At 38.2% G+C, this 23,426-nt stretch overlaps 1 protein-coding gene across 8 annotated transcripts in view; it reads right to left on the bottom strand.

Moving 5' to 3' along the window:
- The window catches only part of satb1b (SATB homeobox 1b), a 63,838-nt gene that overhangs the window by 32,727 nt on the left and 7,685 nt on the right, over window positions 1-23,426 (bottom strand). Inside the window, exons 1-8 of one of the 8 annotated variants that reach the window (XM_084385469.1) lie at window positions 22,781-23,426; window positions 21,478-21,716; window positions 17,216-17,392; window positions 14,848-14,974; window positions 13,595-13,718; window positions 7,098-7,209; window positions 6,396-6,473; window positions 2,268-2,719 (exon numbers count right to left, since the gene is read on the bottom strand). The exon at window positions 22,781-23,426 is cut by the window's right edge and continues 58 nt beyond it. In XM_084385469.1, the coding sequence (XP_084241595.1) occupies window positions 2,268-2,719; window positions 6,396-6,473; window positions 7,098-7,209; window positions 13,595-13,718; window positions 14,848-14,974; window positions 17,216-17,392; window positions 21,478-21,688 (1,281 nt within the window). In that variant the 5' untranslated portion in view covers window positions 21,689-21,716; window positions 22,781-23,426. The remainder of the gene's footprint in view (window positions 1-2,267; window positions 2,720-6,395; window positions 6,474-7,097; window positions 7,210-13,594; window positions 13,719-14,847; window positions 14,975-17,215; window positions 17,393-21,477; window positions 21,717-22,780) is intronic. The other 7 variants (XM_084385471.1, XM_084385468.1, XM_084385470.1 and 4 more) reach the window with 7 other exon arrangements.

Genomic DNA, 23,426 nt, shown 5'->3' with positions numbered 1-23,426 from the left:
ATAATTTGGGTTAAAAAATACAGTAAAATCCAAACTCATTCTGAGCTATAATTGCACAATAGACGGTTTTATTTTTATTTAATTTAATTTATTTATATTTTTTAATAAAAGATTTTATTCTGCATGGATGCATTAAATTAATCAAAAGTGACAGTGTTTATAATGTTGCAGAAGAGATTTGAAAGATTTAATAAAAATAAAAAAATGCTGTTTGTTTTTAACTTTATTTTTATCAACTAATCATTAAAAAAAAAGTATCACAGTTCCACAAAAATATTAAGAAACATCTGTTTTCAACATCGTTGTTTTAAAATAGATTACAACAGAAAACAGCTATTTTAAATCGCAATAATATTTCACAATATTACTATTTTTACTGTATTTATGATAAAAAAAGAATCTTTAAACATTAATGAACCTTACAGACCCAAAAATGTATAAACAGCAGGAAATGTTGAAAACTCTCAAAGAAACAGAAACATTAACTTATGAGTCAGATATTAATATAATATCCTTAATGACTTAGTAGACTCAAATAATGATCAGCCATAAATCTGCAGTTTGGCGTCAGTAAAAATAAATAAATAGTCTTTTCTGCATCCAAATATTTTATAGTTCTTGCCTGTTGAGTGGAAACCGAAACTGTGCAATTTGAGGAATATTTCATGAACAATAACGTACCACAAACAACGAGGAATGAGTTTTTGACTGGAAAATGCAATAATAATAATGATGTTAACGCCGCTAATAAGGGTCCTGTCCCAGCTCAGCGCTGTCAACAGATTACGTGCAATGCTGAAAAAGAGGTCAAACCAGAAGTCATGACCCCAGGAAGCGGATGGTTAGTACAGTTTTTGATTGAAAGATGAGGTGTGAGAAACGCTCTCGCTCGCTCTTTGTCCTGATAACCCCTCGTTTCCTGGACGATTGTTCCCTTTGTGTTGATCCCAAAACAAAAGAAGATAAACCATCGAACTATCAGCGCTCTGCTGTCACTATATTAGCAAGGCATGGTGAATTTTAATGATGCTCAGAGCGTGTAGTGGCAAGCTTCACACCAACATGTCACAGCTGATGTATGGGGCTGGGGATATGATTCAGCATTTATAATCATCAACAAAATAATTTGACAGCCATCTACAAAAACAGCATACTTAATGGCTCCGCTCCAAAACCTGAGCTGTGTTACTGGAGACGGCCTACGTAGACAGCATCCAAACTGATATAACACAGATCTGGAACACAATAGTGACCAAAAGTGATAAAGTTGAAAATCCGATATGCTTATCACTTCCGACAGGCTGCGATTCAGTGAAATAAATGAATGCGCTGCGTGTTTCAGAGCGAAGCGCGGCGCTGTGTTCATTTACACACATGTATCTCATGAGTTTGAGTCGCTTATATAGCCCAGAATGCACCAGCACAGACCAGTTCACCACATTTATAACGTTTATAAACCGGTTGGCATCAAAGAAGCAACTTTAAGGCCTCACTGCGGTTGTCCACCAAAATAAAAAAATTGTTTATCTTAATTTCTTCATTTTCAAACATTAAACCATCGAGCGTTTATTAAACACTACATTTCTATTTTATCGTAGCTAATAGTATTACAATTTTTTTATATTTTTTTTAAAGTAATATTCACACAAAAACAATTATTTTATTATTATATATTTTTTTTTTATAATTCTATTATATATAAAAAAAATCATTTTTTTTTTTTTTTTTCACTTTTTTTTTCTATGCATTCTAGAAAGATTACTTTCCAATTCTCAATTCTTTCCAAATTGAGCCATTTAAATCATCTGGTGACAATCACTGAATTTGTGTCATATCGCAATAAATATGCAGAAAGACAAAATACCCAAATATCTTTTTTTTCCCTAAATTTCATAAATATACATGATAACAGACACTCTAACAAACACATTTTCCCATAATCTTTGTTTTTTTTTAATATGCTGGGGTGCCAGACAGGATTTCTGTCATTGGTTTATCCACATACTGGATAAAACAGGATATTTTTAGTTAAACTGTGCTTATCGCAATGCATTATGGGGTTGTCCAAAAATCATCTAGGAGGGCAGCATGACGCCACAAACCATCAGAAGAACACAATAATGCATTAAAATGCTTCCTATGTATTTTTTGGAGCTCATGTGAGAGGATAACACTGAAAACTATGCTTTTTTGTAATAATCTTCAACCCATGTCGTTTATCTTTTCTTTCAAAAATCGCTTTTATAATGTCATATCTGGAGGTGTACCTGCGTCCTGTTGAAGGCGACGCGTGCGAACACGGCCTGGGAGATGCCGGCCCTCTTCAGCTCGTCTCTCACCCACTGGTAGATCTCCACGGACACCTCGGAGTTGGAGGACACGCCGCCGTCCAGCGGTTTGTTGAGGGCGCGGTTGACGGGCGGGTGGTTGAGGTACTGCTGACTCAGGGACTGCTGGGCCAGGAGACGGTTGACGGCGTACTGCTGGTTGAGGATCTGAGCCATGACCATCTGCTGACTGACCAGCTGAGGGCTGATGGGAGTGGACACCAGGCCGGGGTGCAGGCCGGGCAGCTGGGCCCGAGCGGGGGCCTGAGCGCTGTGGGACAGGGGCACCGGGGACGGCGGCTGCTCCGCTGTGCTGCCCGGGATGGGCTGCTGACTGAAGCTCAGGTGGTTCGTTCCAGGGGGAGAGAGATCCGACAGACCGTCCATCTCAGCTGAAGGCGGACACAGAGAAGAGGAAGCACGTCAATGCACAGAACGCTTTAACTGACAACTATCTGATGAGATCACTGAAAGTTAAAGATTCAAGTTCAATGAGATTTGTGTGTATGTGTGCATGCACATATACACACACACATGCATGCATGCATACACACACACACACTTGAAGTGGATCAAAAAAGTTCATCAAAGTTGTCCTAAGACAAGAACAGGTTCTGTTCAAAATTCATGTATAACTTTGAAAGGTTTTGATCCAATTCAAATGTCTACTACTGTTTGTATATATATATATATATATATATATGTATATACACACACACACACACACACACACACACACACGCATGCACAATAACAATATTACAGTAATTTATTCTAATAACAGAGACATTTTTAGATGTCCATGCTACTGAACTTGCTTCTTCATTTACAAAAAAAATACATATTAATATAAACATGAACAAATTAAATTAGTGGCATGTAGTGAAAGCATTTTTCCATTAAGTAAATATTATGTAAACATCTATGCAAACAGTCATTAATAGACAGCGCGGTAAGTACTTTTCTCTTTTTCCTTATCAATATGGTGTCGTTTGATTCATATCAACAGCTAAATAGACAGCGGCACTTAATAGATTCACTTAAGACTGTTTACATTGATACTTCAATTCAAAATTGTATTATATTATCATAAAAAATCAGTTTTTTTTGTATCAACTTGGCTCCAACATATTTATACTTTTGCCCTAACTGCACACTAAATAAATAATATTTAAAAATAGAAAAATTTATAGGACATATCCCCTAAATGGACAATTGGGCATGCTGATATTTTCAAAATAAGCGATTAATTGTCCCATCACTGCTCTATGCCGAACACATAATGACTCAATATCAAATAGCAAACACTTTTCTAATGAGCTAGACATGACCTGAAGTCAAAAAGCAAAAAGTTTCAAACTAAACGATCCTAATCAGACCCGTTCCAGCCTGCCATTACTACAGTAACCCAGTGCAACCTCTCTAATATAATGGGCCACAGTGTGTGACCTGTATCTGCATAAATTGGCAGCACTAGAAATTAGTTTATAATGTCCATGGCCAAATCATGTGAGCAATAACAACAAGCCAGTGTGGGCGCTCAGAGAAAGCAGAAAGCAGGACATGTCTTCACATGGACCGAGCCAGAGAGACGTACACTTGAATCGTCCTTTATGCTCTTAATTCTAAAACAAGGTACACAAGCTGGCTAATATGAAATTTTGGGAAAGTCTAAATATAACCGGAGCGTGTTGCACTGGAAGCCAAGAGCACGGCCTTATAAACAGACTATTAGATGCGGCCCATGCCATCAGATGTTGTCTGATTCTTTTAATCACAAGTTTTGCGTGACAGCCAACAAGCTGCAAAATCTGAAAATTAAAATGTCTATGAATTTAAAAACCCATTTTTAAGTGTGCATATTTGTCCATTTTTAAAGCTTTTTGGAGCTGTTGTACTAAAAAGAGCTGCATGTCGATTTAGTAGTTTCTCCTTTTATTTTTTACACGTACAAATTAGCATCTTACAGATTTGGAAACAGCATAAAGGTGAGAACATATTTTTAAAAACCGTCAAAGGACTGAAGTGTTATATCTTTTCGCAACGCAGGTAATAATAATAAACGTTATTTATATAGCACATTTCATGCATAAAATGCAGTTCAAAGTGCTTTACATAAATATTATATAGTAGTCACCTGATGGAGATTAGTTTAAAGAAAATGAGAAACACAACGCCCGTCACCTACTAACACACGCCGCACACCTCCATCACAATCTTACGGATTTTATGGAGCGCAAAAAAAGCATACCAAAATATAAATATTTCAGCAGGAAGATAAAAACCAGATTAAGCGCATGGAAACCCTCCAGAGATACGCACAATAAGCACAAGGACGCAAACATGTGTCTTAACTGACAGCGAGCACAAAGCCGCGGCTGTTCTTTTCAATATCAGCCGAAAGTGAGAAGGAAAAAAAGCAAACAAACAAAACAAACAAAAAAAAAAATCGGGTAATAATCAAAGCTCTCCCATAATCCCCCTCATTCCTGTGCTGTGATGTTACGGTATGCCTCTCGGTTGTGTTTTTTGGTGTTGAAAACTGCTGGGGGGCACACACTTTTCCACGCAAATTGAAAAGGTTGGAAGAAAGCGTTCGCAGGGCCCGTTTGCAGACGCAGACTGAGCACCGGAGTCCCTCCTGTGGAATTCGCCACAAAGCAGGCTGGGATTAGGAGCACAATGGGAGAGAGAATGTGTGCTGAGGGGAGGGAGGGAAAACCCCACGGCCCGGCTGGGTCTGAATGGGAACGCTGCTGCGCTAGAGACGCCTCGACACACTCCCGAAGATCCGGCGGGATCGGCTGACCACTGACCGCTCGTGAAGCGATGCATGGTGGGACGCGCTCAACCCGGTTACAGTCGGCAGTGCGTTCAAGACATGCGTTTTATCATTAGCAGTGTTCAACTATGCCGTAGCTTTGCATTCCTGAAGTTTAAATAAGAGTACGGTAAGTCATGGGTCTGATTCCCAGGGAATGCATCAGCTGATTAAATGTATAACTTGAATGCAATGCAAATCACGTTTATTTATGTAGGGCCTTTTACAATACAAAGCAGCTTCACAGTAATAAACAGGAAAATAACAGCATTAATGTTGCAAAATTGAATAAAATTTTAGCTGTAAACTCTAAAAAAAGCTAAATTTAGATCAAGACAAGAAGTAAATCGAAGAAATGCATATATGCAAATGTACCGTAGCATCATGCATTCCAAGCCCCGCCCATAATAAGCTCATTGGGCCAAAATCACACTCTATATAACCTTATACGAAACATCAAGTATGCTCTGATTGGCTGTGCGTCGAGAAGCACGTTTGCTTTCAGTGTGGACGGATACATTTCTCGTCGCAGTATCAAAACCAAACCAAAATAAAAAATGTTTCGAAATAAAATGGTCGAGGCATTTGGCAATTGCATAATAAGTATATCCAGATGCATACAGTACACTCACACTATATAGCAAATATCAACTGTGCCATTTTGTTTGACAAATGTAAACTATATTATCGCACAGTAATGCATTAAAAGTTGTATATATAGTACATCCGTATATGTATGTGAAAAAATAAAGCAAATCTCAAATGCATGACTGTTTATATGTAAACTATATTACCACCCAGCTCTATTATCACCACTCAGCTCAATATAAATTATAATACATAAATGCATCCAATTTTATCAGTATACTCAAGAAGGGTGAAATATACTATATAGCAAATCTCAATTGCTTGATTGCTTGTCTCGTAGCAAAATGTACCTAATATTATCGCCCAGCTCTAATCTGCTAAATGTGACTAAGATATTATAAATATTAACAGTATGATTTTCCGTAAAGCTGCTTTGAAACAATGTGTATTTTTAAAAACGCTAGACAAATACATTCGACTCTGCAGACATTTAGTGCCACAACAAAAGAAAAAAAAAAAGTGTATAATTTTACAGTGTCAGCCGGTGTCATCTGATTGTCGCGCTCACGCGGCTCTTTAACGCAGTCAGTGTTCCCGCCACCGGGACTCGAGCACTTGCGCTCATGTGTGATATAGCTGCGGTGCGTCACGTGACCTACCTAACGTGGTGGCACGAGGACTGTCATGGAGGACACACGTCCCCAGGTAACCCTCCAGCTGAGAGGGCTGGCGCACGACTGCGCGGATGAACACACACACACACAGGTGTGGAGAGAGAGAGAGAGAGCGAGAGACAGAGAGAGAGAGAGAGAAAGAGAGAGTTAGTGGGGGTAAAGGTGAGCGTGTGAGCAGGAAAAAACAGGCAGATGTAAAGAGCTGAAGTATAACAACCTGATTGACAGGTGCGTGTTTGAACACTTGAAGAGATAAAGATCACGTGTATTAAGTGCTGCATTATGTGTACATGGCAAATATTGAATTTTTGAAGTCACAGAAAGATATTTTGTTCTTAAACATACAATTTGTTTGTTAGATTTGCATTTAAACTGAATCTATAGAACATAAGCAAATTAGGTATATTAAAACCAGACAGACAGACAGACAGACAGACAGATAGATAGATAGAATGACAGACAAATAGATAGATAGACAGACAGAGACAGATAGAGACAGATAGACAGACAGACAGACAGACAGAAAGAGACAGACAGACAGATAGATAGATAGATAGATAGATAGATAGATAGACAGACAGATAGACACAGAAAGAGACAGACAGACAGACACACAAACAGACAGACAGACTTGAACAGTTTTTTCAGCCTGATGTGGTTTTGACCAATCTTTAAGCGTTCTCTTACCTATCATGTCTTTTGTCTTCTTGAAATGTTTATACCAGCGTCCGAATTCTTGACACTTCGCCGCAGACACATTTGCATAGTAAGTGCTGTTAACAATTGAAGAAATCATACTCTGCAAGACAAAATTGTATGAGGTTTAAAATCCACATTCACACACAGTACAGCAACAAGTCCTGTCATTCTGTGCATTACGTACAAAGTGTCAAATCTTGATCCAAGAAACGGTAAGAAATGCGATTCATGCACAATTTTTTTTTCTGCAGTAATTTAAACTAAAAAAATGTCCCTTTAACAAATGCCACAGAGTCTGAAAGAGGACGCATACAGGAGGATCCGTGAGGCAGAGAGCAAAGCACACGGTGCTTTGGGGATTTCTGCCCTATATGAACGCAACTCATATTCACAATCTGTTTTCACAGCCGGAGTTGCATGTTGAGACCACACAACGAGTTCACGTCTCCTCGCTGCCCTAACAGCATGTTTCTATTCATCTTCCCTGCTTTCTTCTTTTTCTATTTTAATACATACCACTCCAAAAAAAAAAAAGAAAAAGCTGAGATTCTTTTTCATTAAACCCAACACTTAACACCTTAATAGCCCTGGGCAACATAGCGCAGAAATTGTTTTGATTGTTATAAATATTCAAAAGATGAAACCATCTGTTTTTAAATTACAGGTACAGCAGCTTTATCATTTTTATAACATGAGCACTTGGGGACCCGGAGGTTTGGAGGAGGGGGTTCGTGGCTTCAACGGAGGACGTTTATAGATAACTTCAGCAATCCCCTTTCCGAATGATCCAATGCATCTTGAAGCAAACGTGAAATGAAGGCTCTTCAGTGGCAGTTATGCATCAAGAACCATTTTCTTTGTGACTATAAGCTTCTTTAAAGGTTATTTTACATTATTATAGGAACTTACAACTGTTCAACATCATATAGAACTTTAAAATGTTCATAGAAATTCAATGCAGAAATTAATATGGAGTTTCAAACTATACGTGAAGATCATCATATGGAATTTAAAAAGGCTCGATGACATTGTATGGAACTTTTGGCATTCTCTTTTGGCATGCTATAAAGTTTGAATTGTTTTCCTATGATATCATATGGAGTTTTTTCAAAAAAGGAATTTAATATGGATCATCATATGGAACTTGACGTTATGGACATTTAAATTGCACTTCTATGATTTCATATAGGCCTGGTTTCACAGACAGGGTTTAGATTAAGTCAGGATTAGGCCTTAGTTCATTATTATTTTTATAAATGTGCCTTAGAAAAAAAAACAAAAAAAAAAACATGATGCATCTTGACACAAAACAACGGCACTGACATATTTTAAGATATGCTTTCAGGAAAGATGGCTTTTAGTCTGGGAAACAAGGGGATCGAGTTTTAAAAAGTTCACAGATTACTTCATATGGAACTTTAAACATGTTCTTTATGACGTGGTGAAATTTAAATGGTTATATTTGATCTGATGGAGTTTTGGAATTTAACCAGACTGTGGAACTATGGCATAGTATGGAAATTTGCTCTATGTTTTCATATGACATTATACAGAATTTAAAGTCCCCCTGTAGTCAATGGTTTTATCCCTTAAAACTCATCTTCCATCACCAAAATGACATATTTAAACGTTCGTTCCTTAAAAAAAAAATTCCATGTCGAGAATGTAACTCGACACCCTTGCCTCATTTAGTATACGTGGTTCTATGAATATGCAAATGAGCCCCGCCTCCACTCACTCACTCACTCAGCTCAGAGATCCACTGGTTGACGATCACACGTTGATCTGATTGGTTACAAGGTTACCAGCGATTTCAAAGCGTGTTTTTGAAACTGTCTTTGGTTCACTGCAGTTTTAAGGAGGAAATACTCAGCAATGGAGTCGACTTATGAATTTACACACGGTTTGTCTTAAAGCATATGAAAAACATCACATAGACACATAAACAACATTAAAAACTTGAGTTTCACCACAGGGGGACTTTAAAAGTGCTATTCTACAAGATCATTATGAAATGCTTGCTTATGGTATAATATGGAAATTTTAATTGTAAAAAAATGCTACTTTGTTTTTAATTGTAAAAACATCTAAGTTCCATATGAGAACTATTTTTATGCATTTGGCAGATGCTTTTATCCAAAGCGACTTACATTGCATTTCAAGGTGCACATTTACATTGTTATCAGTTCTTGTTTTCCCTGGGAATCGAACCCATGACCTTGGCGTTGCAAGCGCCAGCGCTCCACTGTTTGAGCTACAGGAAAGCATACAGAACTATGGCACTATCTGGAGTTTTAAAAGGTTCTCCAACGGATCAGGATAAAAAACCCTTCAGCGTGTCTCCATGAACAGGTGCAGACTTCAGCCAGAAGAGGGTTAACCACATCACTGTGTACAATGAGAAGGACTATTAACCTTTACTGCCAAAGCTCATGCTGCTGCAGAAATGAAAAGTGTATAACGGTCTCCAAGATGAGGAGAAGACCCTCTCCAAACGCACGAGTGGAATATGCATGCAGACGGGAGACATTTGAAGGCCAACCGGCGTTTTAAATGTCACAGCCCTCTTTTAATCGCTGATCTGAAACAACAGTCATGGTGGAAGAGAGCGAACCAACAAACTCAGCAACTAACAATAGAGGAGGATCACAATCACACGCGATTTCATGAGTCATCAATGATCTGTTTGAGATCCACGCTCATATTGAGTACAGTTGACACAGATGTTGTGAGAATCTGCGTTCATTAATCACTCGTCTCACACCGCACATCTCCCGAGCCCCGTACGCCGCCACAAACCATGCAGATAAACACCTCCGCGCACCGAGCGCCAGGAGCCATCAACAGGTAATGGGACGAGCCTCTTTAAAAGATAACCATCGAGAGGCCTTATCTGAGCGCCCAGGAAGTCTGTCACGCTGCGATCCACATAAAACATCTATTTGAGTTTCCGTCACGGGAGAGTCGCGCAGAAATGCGAGGAAGGGAATCAGCGTTCGCACTTCCTCCTTACATGGCATCTTTCAGTCTCCCTGCATTGTGTTGGAGAGGTCTTTTAAACATCTTAATTACAGCTTCTTTATCGTCCACTCCGTGAGAAAGGGCCCATGTCGAACCTGTAAAGATGGCATTTGATGGCTATTTGCTGCTATGCAACTCCACAGCTGCTCTTTCAGGGCCACACACACACACACACACACACACACACTCTTTTGTGTCGGTCGTCTGAGGGGACACAGGGGTTAAGTTTGATCACGGGAAACATACGACGGCTGATGAGCGGGAGCAAACCTGCCCGAGCAATTCACTTTTCTCCTTTCTTTAGCGTTGCGCGACAAATCGGTCTGACGGCGGTCGCATTATATCGTGCTGAAAACAAAAGCATGTTTTTTTTATCCAGGGCATCTTTAGGCCAAATACACGAACTAGGAACAGGTCAGGATGGTCAACAATTAACTAGTCGATTAGTGAGGTTAACTGGTGAGTTTGGCCATTTTTTTGTGTTGCTTTTAGACATTTTTCCCCACAAATTTTACCATGTCCGTGAAATTTAGCATGTCCAAAGTTTTATAAAACTTTTATTAATAATAATAATAAAAAAATATATATATAAAATAATAATAATTAAAAGTCCTAATACTTTATTAGGACCTCCTAAAAAGTTGCTAAATTTATCCCACAAAAAATTATACTAAAATGAATATCATTATCAATATAAGGAATAATACCAATATTATAATACAATTACATTTTCACAACTTTTACTTTTAAATGTTTTAGCGCGTTGACTAAATTCATCCCTGCTGACATAAAAATAATACTAACATTAAAATTCACAACATCAATATTATTAAAAAAATTTAATGTTTAATTTAAATAATTTTTTAGTGTGTTGACCTGAGAAGTTGCTAAATTCATCCAAAATTTTTTTTTTTTTTTAAATACTACATTCAAATAAATAATCACAAATAAAAAAATACTACAATTTAATTTCAATTTAATTAATATCAATATCAACATCATTTTTATAAAAATTAAACTAGCACAAGGACGCTTTACAGTAATGATTTCATGACAGTTTAAGTCATGGAAAAGCACACATTCATGCATAATAATTTTTTCTCCATTGTCATCTCAGTTTTAGCTTCTTGCACAATGAGTCGCATTTAAGTCAAAATAAAAGTACTTCAACTTTGAAAAGGGCAGTTTAAAAACTCAACATCCCACATGAACGGCACTATAAGAAACAAGTCTGGTTGGTGTATGACAGACCCTCCAACCAACATATTTACATAAAGCTTCCTTTAAGAATGATTAGCCAACTAGTCCTCCATACAGTCCTCACTAGTTAGACTACACTAACCCGAAACATGCAACACTATTCACAGTCCCCTTCTGCTAACCAAAGTGGCGTACTTCTCCTTCTGATTCTCCATTCATTAACCTTTTGAAGAACAGGGATTACCGTTGGAGAATCAAGGAGACACTAATCCTATAAAAGTTGCCGTTCGTTCTTAAATCGGCCAGATCTCTCCAACTCTTCCTGTTCGCCTAAAAGAAAGGTCACCTCTACTAGGTTACCAACCGAAGACGCGCCTAACATGACGAGGCATCCTGCAAACAACAAAAGCAGAAAGCAGAAAATGTGAGCGGACTGTAATTCAGTGTAAGTGCCGGGCCGCTGCTCAGTGGGAATAGCTCACATATGGACTGTAAACAGAGTGATTAGAGAGATGTGGAGCGGCCCAGCCCCTGCGCTGCCTGAACAGCACCCTGGGACTCTTTACACCACACACACACACACACACACACCTGCAGGTAGAGAACGGGCTTCCCTGAGATGAAATGCACTACGACTGTGCCAACACACACGAGCTGAAACACCCGTCGTCCCTTAAGCATTTAAACAGCAGCTCTGCTTCTTTAAACAGCAGCAGCTTTAAAGGTGAATCTCATGGAAATGTGTCCGGGTCACATTTCATCCACAAAAATCGAAATTTAATAAAAAAATTTTTTTTAAATGAAGCCTATTTTTAGGATCTTAATTTTTTTTTTAATATAAATTCTCATTACTGTAAAAGTCTGGAATAATAATAATTAAAAGTCTTCCTAATAAAAGTTGCTCAATTCATCCCACAAAAAAATAATACTATCTAATGAATATCATTATCAATATAAGGAATAATACCAATATTATAATATTATAAGTATGGAAGTTTTAAAAAATCTTCGAAAAAAAAAATTCTACATTTTTTCGAAAATCTTTGAAAATGTAATTTTCAAAAAATTACAAAAATATAATATTATAATATTATAAAAATAATATAATATTATAAAATAAATATAATATTATAAGTCTGGAAGTTTTACGTCTCACTTTTTAAAATAATCCTGATTGTTCTCAAAAGTGATTCAGTTTCATTACTGTACATAAAAAAAATAAAAAATAAATAAAAAAAAACTTATAAACAGTAAGAAAATAAGGCAACACTTTAGATTAGGGTTCAATTCTCATTATTGACTAGTTGCTTATCATGCATATTACTAGGATATTGTCTGTTTATTAGTACTCATAAAGCACATATTAATGCCAGTTGATGAATAGTTGTAGGAAAAAAATACTATGGAAGTCAATGGGGTCCAACAACTGTCTGGTTACCGATGTTCTTCAAAATATAATCTTTTGTGTTCTGCAGAAGAAAGAAATTCATACAGATTTGAAACAACTTGAGGGCGAGTAAATGCTGACAGAATATTCATTTTTAAGAGAACTATTCCTTTAACCCTACCCAATATCTAAACTTAACAACTACAGTAGTGAACATTTAAAGTGGATCAAAACCTTTTATCAAAGTTATACGTGCATTTTGAACAATACCCGAACATCTTACGACAACTTTTCTGCTCCACTTCAAATGTTGACTACTGTACTTTACTAACTATTAATAAGCATTAATTAGGAGTTTATTGAGGCTAAAGTCATGGTTAGTTAATAGTGAGAATTGGACCCTAATCTAAAGTGTGACCGAAAATAATCCAGCCATGCTTTATTAATGATTTGAACGTTTTGCATTGCCGTAATGAGAATTTAAGCTGCTTAATTGTCATTAAAATAACGCAATAATGCAACACAGCGCAAACGAAAATAGGCTTAATTTTCCATAAGCACAATACAAGTTCTTTCTTTGGTTTTTAAGGTTAAAAATGACACGTTGACAGGTTTTCGTGAGATTCACCCATAACAGTTCACAGCTTGCAATGCATTATCAAGATCATTGTGATTCGCCCATTGTTTAGCCAACAATACTCGCATTCACAACGGCTAGCGACAGCATCAAAATAAAGTGCATTAATCTACAGGCACGACAATGGCTATTGATTTGGATTTCTATGGCAATTCTGTCCATTTCCACTCTATCAAACTCTGGGCATTTGTAAAAGGGACACTTGCAATCTTGGCAACTAGACGTGGAAGGCTCCAGCACCTGTGATAAGGGACATTCTTTTGCCAGAGAGCTCTGGTTCATGTCTTTGAGTAACTCCTTGAGCGCATTTCTTACTGTAGAGTGGGTCCACTGCTCTGGAGGAAGGTCTTCCAGTTTAGGACAACTGCAGGAAGAGATAGAACAAGAGAAAGAGAGATGGAAAGAGTGAAAAGAGAGAGAGGACAGTGAGCACTGGGCTTTGCTTCTCTGCTGCAAGCGTCCCTCTAAGACAGACAGATTTCATTTGGCGCATGAAGCAGATGCATCTGGAGTCTCTCTCTCTCTCTCTCTCCTCTCTCTCTCCTGATTGTTCTGATTAGTTAATTACTTTATACAACACATCTGCTGTATTGATGCATGAATTATACATCAGCTGCATGCGGCGACTATTATTTCACGTTACTTCTACCTTCCTGCCTTGATGTGCTTGCTGAAACAATTTAAGGTGTTTCCAGATAGATTTAGATGCTAGATGCATTAAAAAGGACCAGCATCTAAACACTTTATCCATTTAGATGAGCATTAAATAAAAAAAAATAAAAAAATGCACGACCAAATCAATGGAGAAAACACAGCTGCATTCAGGGTGTCATTAATGAATGCTTGTTCAATAGGACGCAATAAACGGCAAGCTGCCAAGTAAATATCGCGACACCGATGTTCGACGCCAGCATGCAATGCAAATTAAGGATGAGGAGTGTCATTTCCGCGCCACCAGCGTCACCAAACGGAACTGCAAAAACAATGACGGGTTTGCAAATGATCCGACAGACAGATGGTGACTTTAACTTAACCGGTGGCATGAGCGATGACCAGAGTCAGACAGGAAAAATGATTTTTGCAATGCTATTTGGTAATGCCAGTGGTGTAGAGATGACACACGACGCCTTTAAATACACATCCTTGAATTTAAATGAAGGATTCATCTTTTTTTTTAAAAAGCGCAATACTGATGGTTTCATAGTTCTTTGGAGTAATTGGACGAGAGGTAGTACTGCTGTAATGTGCAATTAACACATCCATGTTTGCATATAGACACACACACACACACACTTAAATAAAAGGAGCGATCTGATCCGGCACACCTTAAAGTGCGAGACAGCCACAGAGCCTCTGGAGACACACAGATATACATGGATGTCTACAGAAAGAGGAAGAGGTGTGTCTGTGTGTGCCCACAGCAGTGGCTTGTGGGAAATAGAAAAAAAACAGCCCTGTTTGTGTTGTGGGTACAGTAGATGGGAAACACTGACCTGTGTAGCTGGATTTTCAGCGTGACCACATGGTACACATCCTGCAACATGTCCGCCACTGTGGCGTCGGGTGCATCCGTCACGTAGGAAAGAGGCACGGGGTTCCACTTGCCCACCTGAATCAGCCCTGCGGTGAGGAAACACCATTTACCACACGCAGACACTCGCACGACAGCACACAGGAATAAAACACTGCATTTTACACTTTTTTCGGCTCTACTAGAAAGGTTTTCATGCTTAAGGCCCCGCTTACACGAAGGGAAGACGCAGATATTTCCCTGCGGTTTGGCCTCTCGTTTACACGAAAACCCCGTTTTTATGACAGAAAACGATCATTTCTAAAAAACTCTATGTGTGGCCGTGTCAACTGGGAGAAACGGGGTTTTAGGTTCTCAAACGTAACATTATGCGCCAGAAAATGCTTAACGTCATGTGAGCGCCCTATGTTTACAGTTTGTTTGGCCGTATTTATGCGGGTTGATGTAAATGACAACTTTTTTGAAAACGATGTTGTGTGCAAAAACGGAGGGGGGAAAATATTTGTTTCTCTAAATACTCGGCTAGGTGTAAATGTGGCCTTAATGTTGATTATTTTCCCCATATTCTCCATTGTTGCGGCTCCTCTCTTCCCAGTCTGTCAGTAACGCTCTGTTTAGTTCCTGTCTCTATGAAGCCCCTCCTTCTGAAAAGCACACTGTGCTCTGATTGGTAGGCTGGATCAGTGTGTTGTGATTGGTCGAGCGCTTCGAGTGTGTTTGGGAAATGTCCCTCCCTTTACCATAACCGCCAGTTTAACACACTACTAACTAACTCAACCAGGCCCCGCCCCTTTATTCTGCATATTAATTATTTAAATGAGGAATATTGTGACGTGTTCGTTCCCGGAAGAAACTCAAGACTACACTGGAGGCGTTTCAGGAGTTCAGAAACACTGATATAGAGAAGAACTCTATCATGCTCAAACAGCAACATTACACACTTAAGAAAGAGGACATATCATGCTTTTTTGTTAAGTTCTTTAAAAATAATAATGTGGCAATTATGGTACTTTGATGTGTCATTTAATAACCATATTCAACATAACACACTTAAAAAAATACCATGTTATTACCATTATGTCTTAACCTCTAAACCTAGTAAGCTGACAATACACAGGCAATCTTCTTAATGCGGTAAGCATCACATACATCTTTTGTGGACAACACAATCCCATAATACACTGCAACAACATTAATTAAAAAATCTAGACAAGACGGAAGGTGAAGTGAGAGAAATGCCGGTATATTTTTGTATACTATTTTTACCATTCAAAGGTTTGGGGTCGGTTTAAATGTTTTTTAAAGAGTCTCTAACGCTCACCAAGGCTGCATTTATTTGATTAAAAATACAGTAATATTGTGAAATATTATTACAATTTAAAATAGCTGTTTTCTATGTGAATATATAGTAAAGTGTAATTTATTCCTGTGAATTTTCAGCATCATTACTCCAGTCTTCAGTGTCACATGATCCTTCAGAAATCATTCTAATATGATGATTTGATGATCAAGAAACATTTATGATTATTATCAGTGTTGAAATCAGTTGTGCAGCTTAAGCTTTTTTTCAGGATTATTATTCGATAAACCGAAAGTTCAAAAGAACTGCATCACTTTTAATCAATTTAATAATAATTTTTAATTTTTTTTTGAACACTAGTTCTGAGCATCATGTTGTGAACTTTGCAATGTTGAAATGCCAAACTCTCACCATGTTTTAGAAAAGTTGTATTTTTGTACTTTTTTTGTACGAAATTGTATTTTTTTATGATAATACCGTGGTACTTTTTAAATATGGAGTTAAAGAAAAGCTTTCACCCTTTAAAAAAAAAAAAACATTTCTCGACCACATGTTGTCTTTCGACTGGCACTAAATGAAAAAAAAAAGAAAAGAAAAAAACAAGATCCAGAAGATCCAACGAAAAAAGAAATTATGATGGACAGCCTGCAATAAATTACAGGCTGAAGGCTCCAGCTCTTAAAATAGCCCCCGACTCCATAAAGCGAGCAATTAGAAACCGCAGGCCCACCTCCACACTCGTTCCCATTGAGAAAAGTGTGATTACAGAGAGCAGGAGGTGCACCTGTGTGTTCCTCTACCCACAACCCCCCTGACCTCGGCATCAGGTCAGCCCGAGAAAACCCAGAACGGAGCCAACGAATCTCTCCAAAAATATCTCTGTTTAGCCTCCAAAAATATCCGAGCATCTGCCCGGCGTTCGATGACTCACGATTCTGATCTAAATGCATGAAGAAGAAATCACGTGCATGTTCTGGAGACATCGGTGTAGCGAATGCATTGGTGTTTAGAGTGTGAAAGCATGCCGTACCTTTAGCCTGAGCAGCCGAACTGTGCGAGTAGCCCAGGGAGAGCAGGGCCATCTCGATCAGCTGGTTGAAGAGCATGTCCTTCCTCACCAGGACGAACTCAGCGTGCTCCTCTTTACTGTCGAACTCGATGGGGCTCTCGTAGTGCTCCACCACACAAAACACTGGCAGCATGTTACCTACACACACAAGAGCACGCTTTACACTTCAGCCTCGCGGACAGAGAGCTGCTGAAACGCCACACATTATTACCAGCAGTGCTGTGTGTGCTGCACACCCAGCCAAAAATGCAAATGCAAATCATAAACGAGCTAAAAATAAAGTTTGCATTTGCTCAAGGAAGATGCCAAGTTGTTGCTAGAGAGTTCTGGGTGGCATTTAAAAAAAAAAAAAAAAAAACCTAACCCTAAGCATGAGCAATAGTGCCTAACCTCTAATTATCAATTGATTATAATCCGCTGTAATGGTGTTAAAATAAAGCAGCATTGTAACATGCATAATAAGATCAGAACGCAGAGCGAGAGGAGATGCCGTCAACGAAGCAGCTCTGCTATTTAAACGTGTTAGCGCGCTGAAAGGTTAGGGCTCATCGTGGGTTTAGCGCTTTATTTATTGTTAAGGTGCTCAAATCACATTAGAATACTTCTTCAGGCAGATCCCAGAAGCCTTCCCATGATGCACTGCACGCGCCGGCTCCCAATGCTCCCCATCCACCTTATTCCTGACGAGCTCACTGCGTTTTTAATCACTTCCGGTTTGGGGAACTTCCATTCAAAAAGACTGAAACGAATCATTTCAAATCATAAGATTGCCCTACAAACAAAGCAGATCCTCAACGAGTTATCAGTTTTCTTTCACGTTTTATTGAAGAATAACGTAACGCTTGGTATTTTAACGTGACATGCTATAACAAAGAATATCTATGGCAAGAGCTCTTTTCAGTCGCTGCTTTCTTTCCCTCGTGATTATTTTCTTTTTTCCTTTTGCAATCCGCTGTAATATTATGAAAAAGATTAACATCAGGGGTGTAACAATATATCGCGTCACAATATATCGCAATACAAAAATGCAACAATATGTATCGTGAACAGTTCACCCAAAATAAAAATTACTATGTGAGAAAAAATTCAAGTGTTCAGAGTTTTAGTGTCAGTACTGCATTAAAATATTATATATAATGTTGAATATAATGTATAATAATGCAATAGGGGAATAATAAAAGTGGCCTACATTATTTTAAACGCATCTAGTCAGTGACAGAGAAACATATTCGTCTAAAATAACGCTTCAGAATCATGAATATTGTTATTGTGCTTTGGGTTTCCAGCACCAAGTCCAAGAATATTCATTTACACACACAATGTAATATCAAATTTAATCAGTTTAATAAACAGTAAATTTTTGGAGTATTGCAATAATATCGTATCGTGAGTTCAGTATCGTGATATGTATCGAATCGTGACATGAGGGGATCGTTACACCGCTAATTAACATATACTGCACATTTGTGGTCTGTTCTCCCGATTTTAATTTTACGATATATGCCATTAATAATTCACAAAGAATCTCTCGTCATTCTCCTCAAATCCTCACGTCTCTTTCCAGGTTTGTTTTCACCGGTAAATGCAATTTACAATCTGTCAAAATGACGGAAATCACTTTGAAATAGTATCACGCAATGCTGAAGTAAATCAAATTTAAAAATATTATTAAGGCAACTTATGTTGCATAGATTTTGCTGTGGAAAGATTAACGCTTTTTGGGGTTATTTGATCTGTTGAAAGTACCTTATTGATGCTTTTACACTTTTAAATGTCCTTTTTAAATGTTCAATGGTTGAAGGGTGAGCAATCTCATTGTACACAGTTTAAAAATATATATTATTGCGTCCATAGAGCTAGTCTTTGACTGATTGTTTGCAGCTTAAAGGAAGTTACACCCATAATTCGCGCAAAGCGTCATGGGGCGCAGGAATAATGTGGACAGCCTTGAGGTTTACGAGTCTGTGTAAACAGCGCGCCGCTATCAGGGAAACAACGAAGAATCTCCGTCCAAAGCTGTCATGTGTTCGGGTTTACTGTGCAAATATCACATAATACCAGCCAGCTGCAACACTCCGGTGAGGAAATTTCAGGAACTTCATGATCTCTTGGACTCAGGATCTTTATTTTTACAGGGTTTAACACAGGCCGGGGGGGGAGATATCAACGTCTCCTATCCGGGGCAATCGTAATAAATCATATCTCTGCTCCTCACGGTCGCAGTTTCCCAAGAATGCGACCGTTTTCAGGAAAACAATCAATAAATAGGGGTATAATCATAAGCAGATGCCAGGGAATGTGCTGAATCGAAGCTTTTCCATTTTTAATAGATAAAGATCTAACAATAAAGACTGCTGTGTCGGTTCATTTCGGGATCAATACACGCTTTGTTCCCAGAGAGCTGAGAAAAGCCCATGGTAAATATTATTCAGCTAAAACAATGAATACAGTAGCTACCAAAGTTCAGCAGGCACTCAGCAAAAGTTCACTATTTCCCATAAATAATAATAACGGTTGTCCAGAGAGCTGTAGAACACAGCAGAGGAACATGAACTAACACTAAATGTGTTATAACTAAAATATATCCCCTTTAATTGTACACAGCAAGTGTGTGTGTGTGTGTGTGTGTGTGTGTGTATATATAAATATATATGAAGAGTTCAGATGCAAAAGCCATCTGAAATTTTCTTCTAGAATTATCATTTTTATCAAGCTCAATAATGTCACTTAAATGGCAATGCAAATGACCTATTAATTGTCATTAAAGTGAAATTACTTAACTTAAACATACAAGCTTTATAAAAATGATCATTCTAGAAGAAAATTTCAGATGGCTTTTGCATCTGAACTCTTCATATATATATATATATATACATACATACATACACACACACACACACCCATACATATACACATAGCAAAATGAAGCATCAAAATCACCAAACAAATAAAAATAATCAGGATTTAATTTACCAAGAATTTCAACTCGAAAAGATTTAATCTGACATAAACAAACAGTGACTGCTTTCTGAAAATGTATGCAAATATGCTTACAGTTAGTGCTAAACATATCCTCACAAATGTTGCTGACTGGCGATACGTAAAACATACGCAATCTACTTTGCATCATCGCACCATATTTTATCCAGGTGAAGACATGAGGGGTTTTCGTCTAAACTACAACAGGTTTCTGAGCGATGAGCTCCACCCATCGTGAAATATCATTGGTCCAAATGACCTACTCTCACAACTGTGCATTAAACATCACGTTTGGGTGGACAGACGAATCGCTTCTCACTGGAATCTAGCGGTGGAACGATATATCGTGTCACTATATACAAAAATACAACAATATGTATCGTAATGATAATATAGTTTTCAGAGTTTTAGTGTCAGTATTACATTAAACTACTATATAATGTTGAATATAATGTATAATAATGCAATGGGGGAATATTTGTGGGTCCTGATAATGCCACATGTCTAATGTTTCCAGTAAAAGTGGCCTACATTATTTTAAATATATCTAGTCAGTGAAAGAGTGCAAGCATATTCGTCTACAATAATTATGCATTTCAGCTTCAGAATCATGAATATTGTTATTCTTTTGTCAATATTGTCCTGTGCTTTGGGTTTCAACACCAAGTCCAAGCCGATTCATTTACAGAAATTTAGCATTTTAAATCAACAGTACATTTTTTGTTAACCGTTTACCATATGTCTTGGAGTATCGCAATAATATCGTATCGTGATACTTATCGAATCGTGACATGAGGGCATCGTTACACCCCTACTGGAATAATTTGGAGTTTAAATACTAGAGTTTTAGTGTCAGTATTACATTAAACTACTATATATAATGTTGAATATAATGTATAATAATGCAATGGGGGAATATTTGTGGGTCCTGATGATGCCACATGTCTGATGTTACCAGTAAAAAGTGGCCTACATTATTATAAACACATCTAGTCAGTGACAGAATTATTGTTTTCAGAATCATGAATATTGTTATTCTGGTGTCTCTATTGTCCTGTGCGTTGGGTTTCCAGCACCAAATCCAAGCCTATTCATTTCCACAACCACAATGTAAACATAATTTAGCATTTTAATCACCAGTTCATTTTTTGTTAACCTTTCATCACATATCGTGATACGTATCGAAAGGGTACCCCTACTGGAATGGCGTCCCAGGACCCAGCAGTAAGAAAACGCCAGCTCACCCCTCTTGTGGCAGGCCTTCAGGTGATGTCCGGGGGGTTTGAAGGGCACGCCGGTGAGTTTAGCTCCAGTGCTGCCGAGACGGGACCGGCCCAGAGGACTTCCGTTCTGTTCCAGACGGGCCAGTTTGGCTGGAGGAGCCTTGGTGTCGTTCAGACTGTTGACCATCTCACAGTTCTCCTTCCCCAGGCATGTTTCGCTGAGATGCTCCATGGTCCTCAGCTCCACTGCGCACTGTCACCTGAAGAGGAAAATAAAAGCAAACAGAGCCGTGGCGTTAGGACGCTCATAAACTTTTACTTCCATGCAGTGAACGGTTCTAAAGATTACTGAACCATAGAAAAAAAAAGAAGAAATTGCAACATAAACTGAGTCTCTTCCATGTCGACTGAAATGTCAAATCGAGCCTAATGTTACATGGCATTTACAATGTTTCATGCAACGATCACATTCCCATTCTTAAGAGCATGTATTATGTATGTCTAACCCACTGCAGAATCCCATGTGAAGAGCAAAACAAGCTAGTTTTTGTACAGTCGCATTAATGAGTCCACTTCAGCGATCAGCGCACCGTGCAGCGAACAAGAGGAACGGGCTGTGAAATATTTAGCGGATCAGATCTGTTAGGTGAAAAGCTGACGGCTCAAAAATACAAGTGCAAGACACACTTCTCCATGTAAAATACAGTGTGATGGGTTTTGGTCCTGTTTGAGTTTAATGATCCAAAAAAAAAAAAAAAGTTTTCCTAAAATGTCTATGCAAGATTATAAGTAAATAGGACGTGCACCTTGTCTCAACATTGCATTCACAGTCAGCATGACAGACGGGGTTAGATTTCATCAAACAGGCCAAACAAGACATCAGACATGCAACAATGAATTCCACAGCACAGATGAACTCGCGTGACTTCATGTAAAAACCAATATAACAGGTATAGAGGATTTAAAAAGATGAACTCTGTGCACTTTTATGTTCAATTTAATGTTCAAGTGAAAAATGAAACCTTACATGTCAATGCAAACACTCTAATAGTACAAATATTTCTACTTCTCCTCAACCTTAAAATGACTTGTATTGCTGTAATCTAATGCAGATTGTCATATCACATCATAATTCTGCATTTCATTCATCTAGATAATGTGCATGTTACATTATATGTTTATAACGCAATTAAATTATATTTAAAAAATAATCTAGTGCATACAAAAATATATATATATTTTTTGTGGACTTAAAAGAACGACACATCCTTTAAATCATTCCACAAAACAAAGAAATGAGAACAAATCAAGCAGCTTCACTCACCACTTTAAGACGAGCATATAAAGAGCTGTGGATGAACAGCGACTTCAAGTTTTGGCAGGAGGAGCACAAACTTCACTCGAATATCAGTTTTATGTCAGCTATTCTATTCTAAAACATCCAAAACTTCCAGATCGTCCACACCACAATACCTAATATCATATGCCAAGTCATGAATTACAGCGGATAATACATTTAGAACGAAGCGCAAAGTACTTTAATATGTGATCGAATCTTCTTCTTTTTTTAAAAACGTAGATGCATCAATCCTAAATGCAACGATCTCCGGTAAGTCTATTGAGTTCAATAGAGTTTACCATCACATCCACCATCCGTTCTGTGCGCAAAATAACGCAAAAAAAATAAAAGTAAGCATCGGCGTTCCCTACACATCCCACTGAGCTTGAACAATGCGAGGCTGTAGGATCAGAAGCTCGTCTCCTCTCAGGATCATCTGGCCGAACAACAGCACGAAGACATCGAGTCTCATCTCGACACATGCGGACCCGAAGCGGCTCTAAAAGTGCGCGATACACTCGAGCGTCGAATGAAACATCAGAGCACGAGAAGATTCCTGACGCGCGTCAACGCTACATTGTATCTTCCGCTTGTTACATTTGTAACATTCGCGCTCGGTCCTTTTCTTTCT

The sequence above is a fragment of the Rutilus rutilus genome (genome assembly GCF_951802725.1).
Source record: "Rutilus rutilus genome assembly, chromosome: 17".
Classification (NCBI taxonomy): Eukaryota; Metazoa; Chordata; class Actinopteri; order Cypriniformes; family Leuciscidae; genus Rutilus; species Rutilus rutilus.
This window is presented reverse-complemented; position numbering and strand designations above follow the sequence as displayed.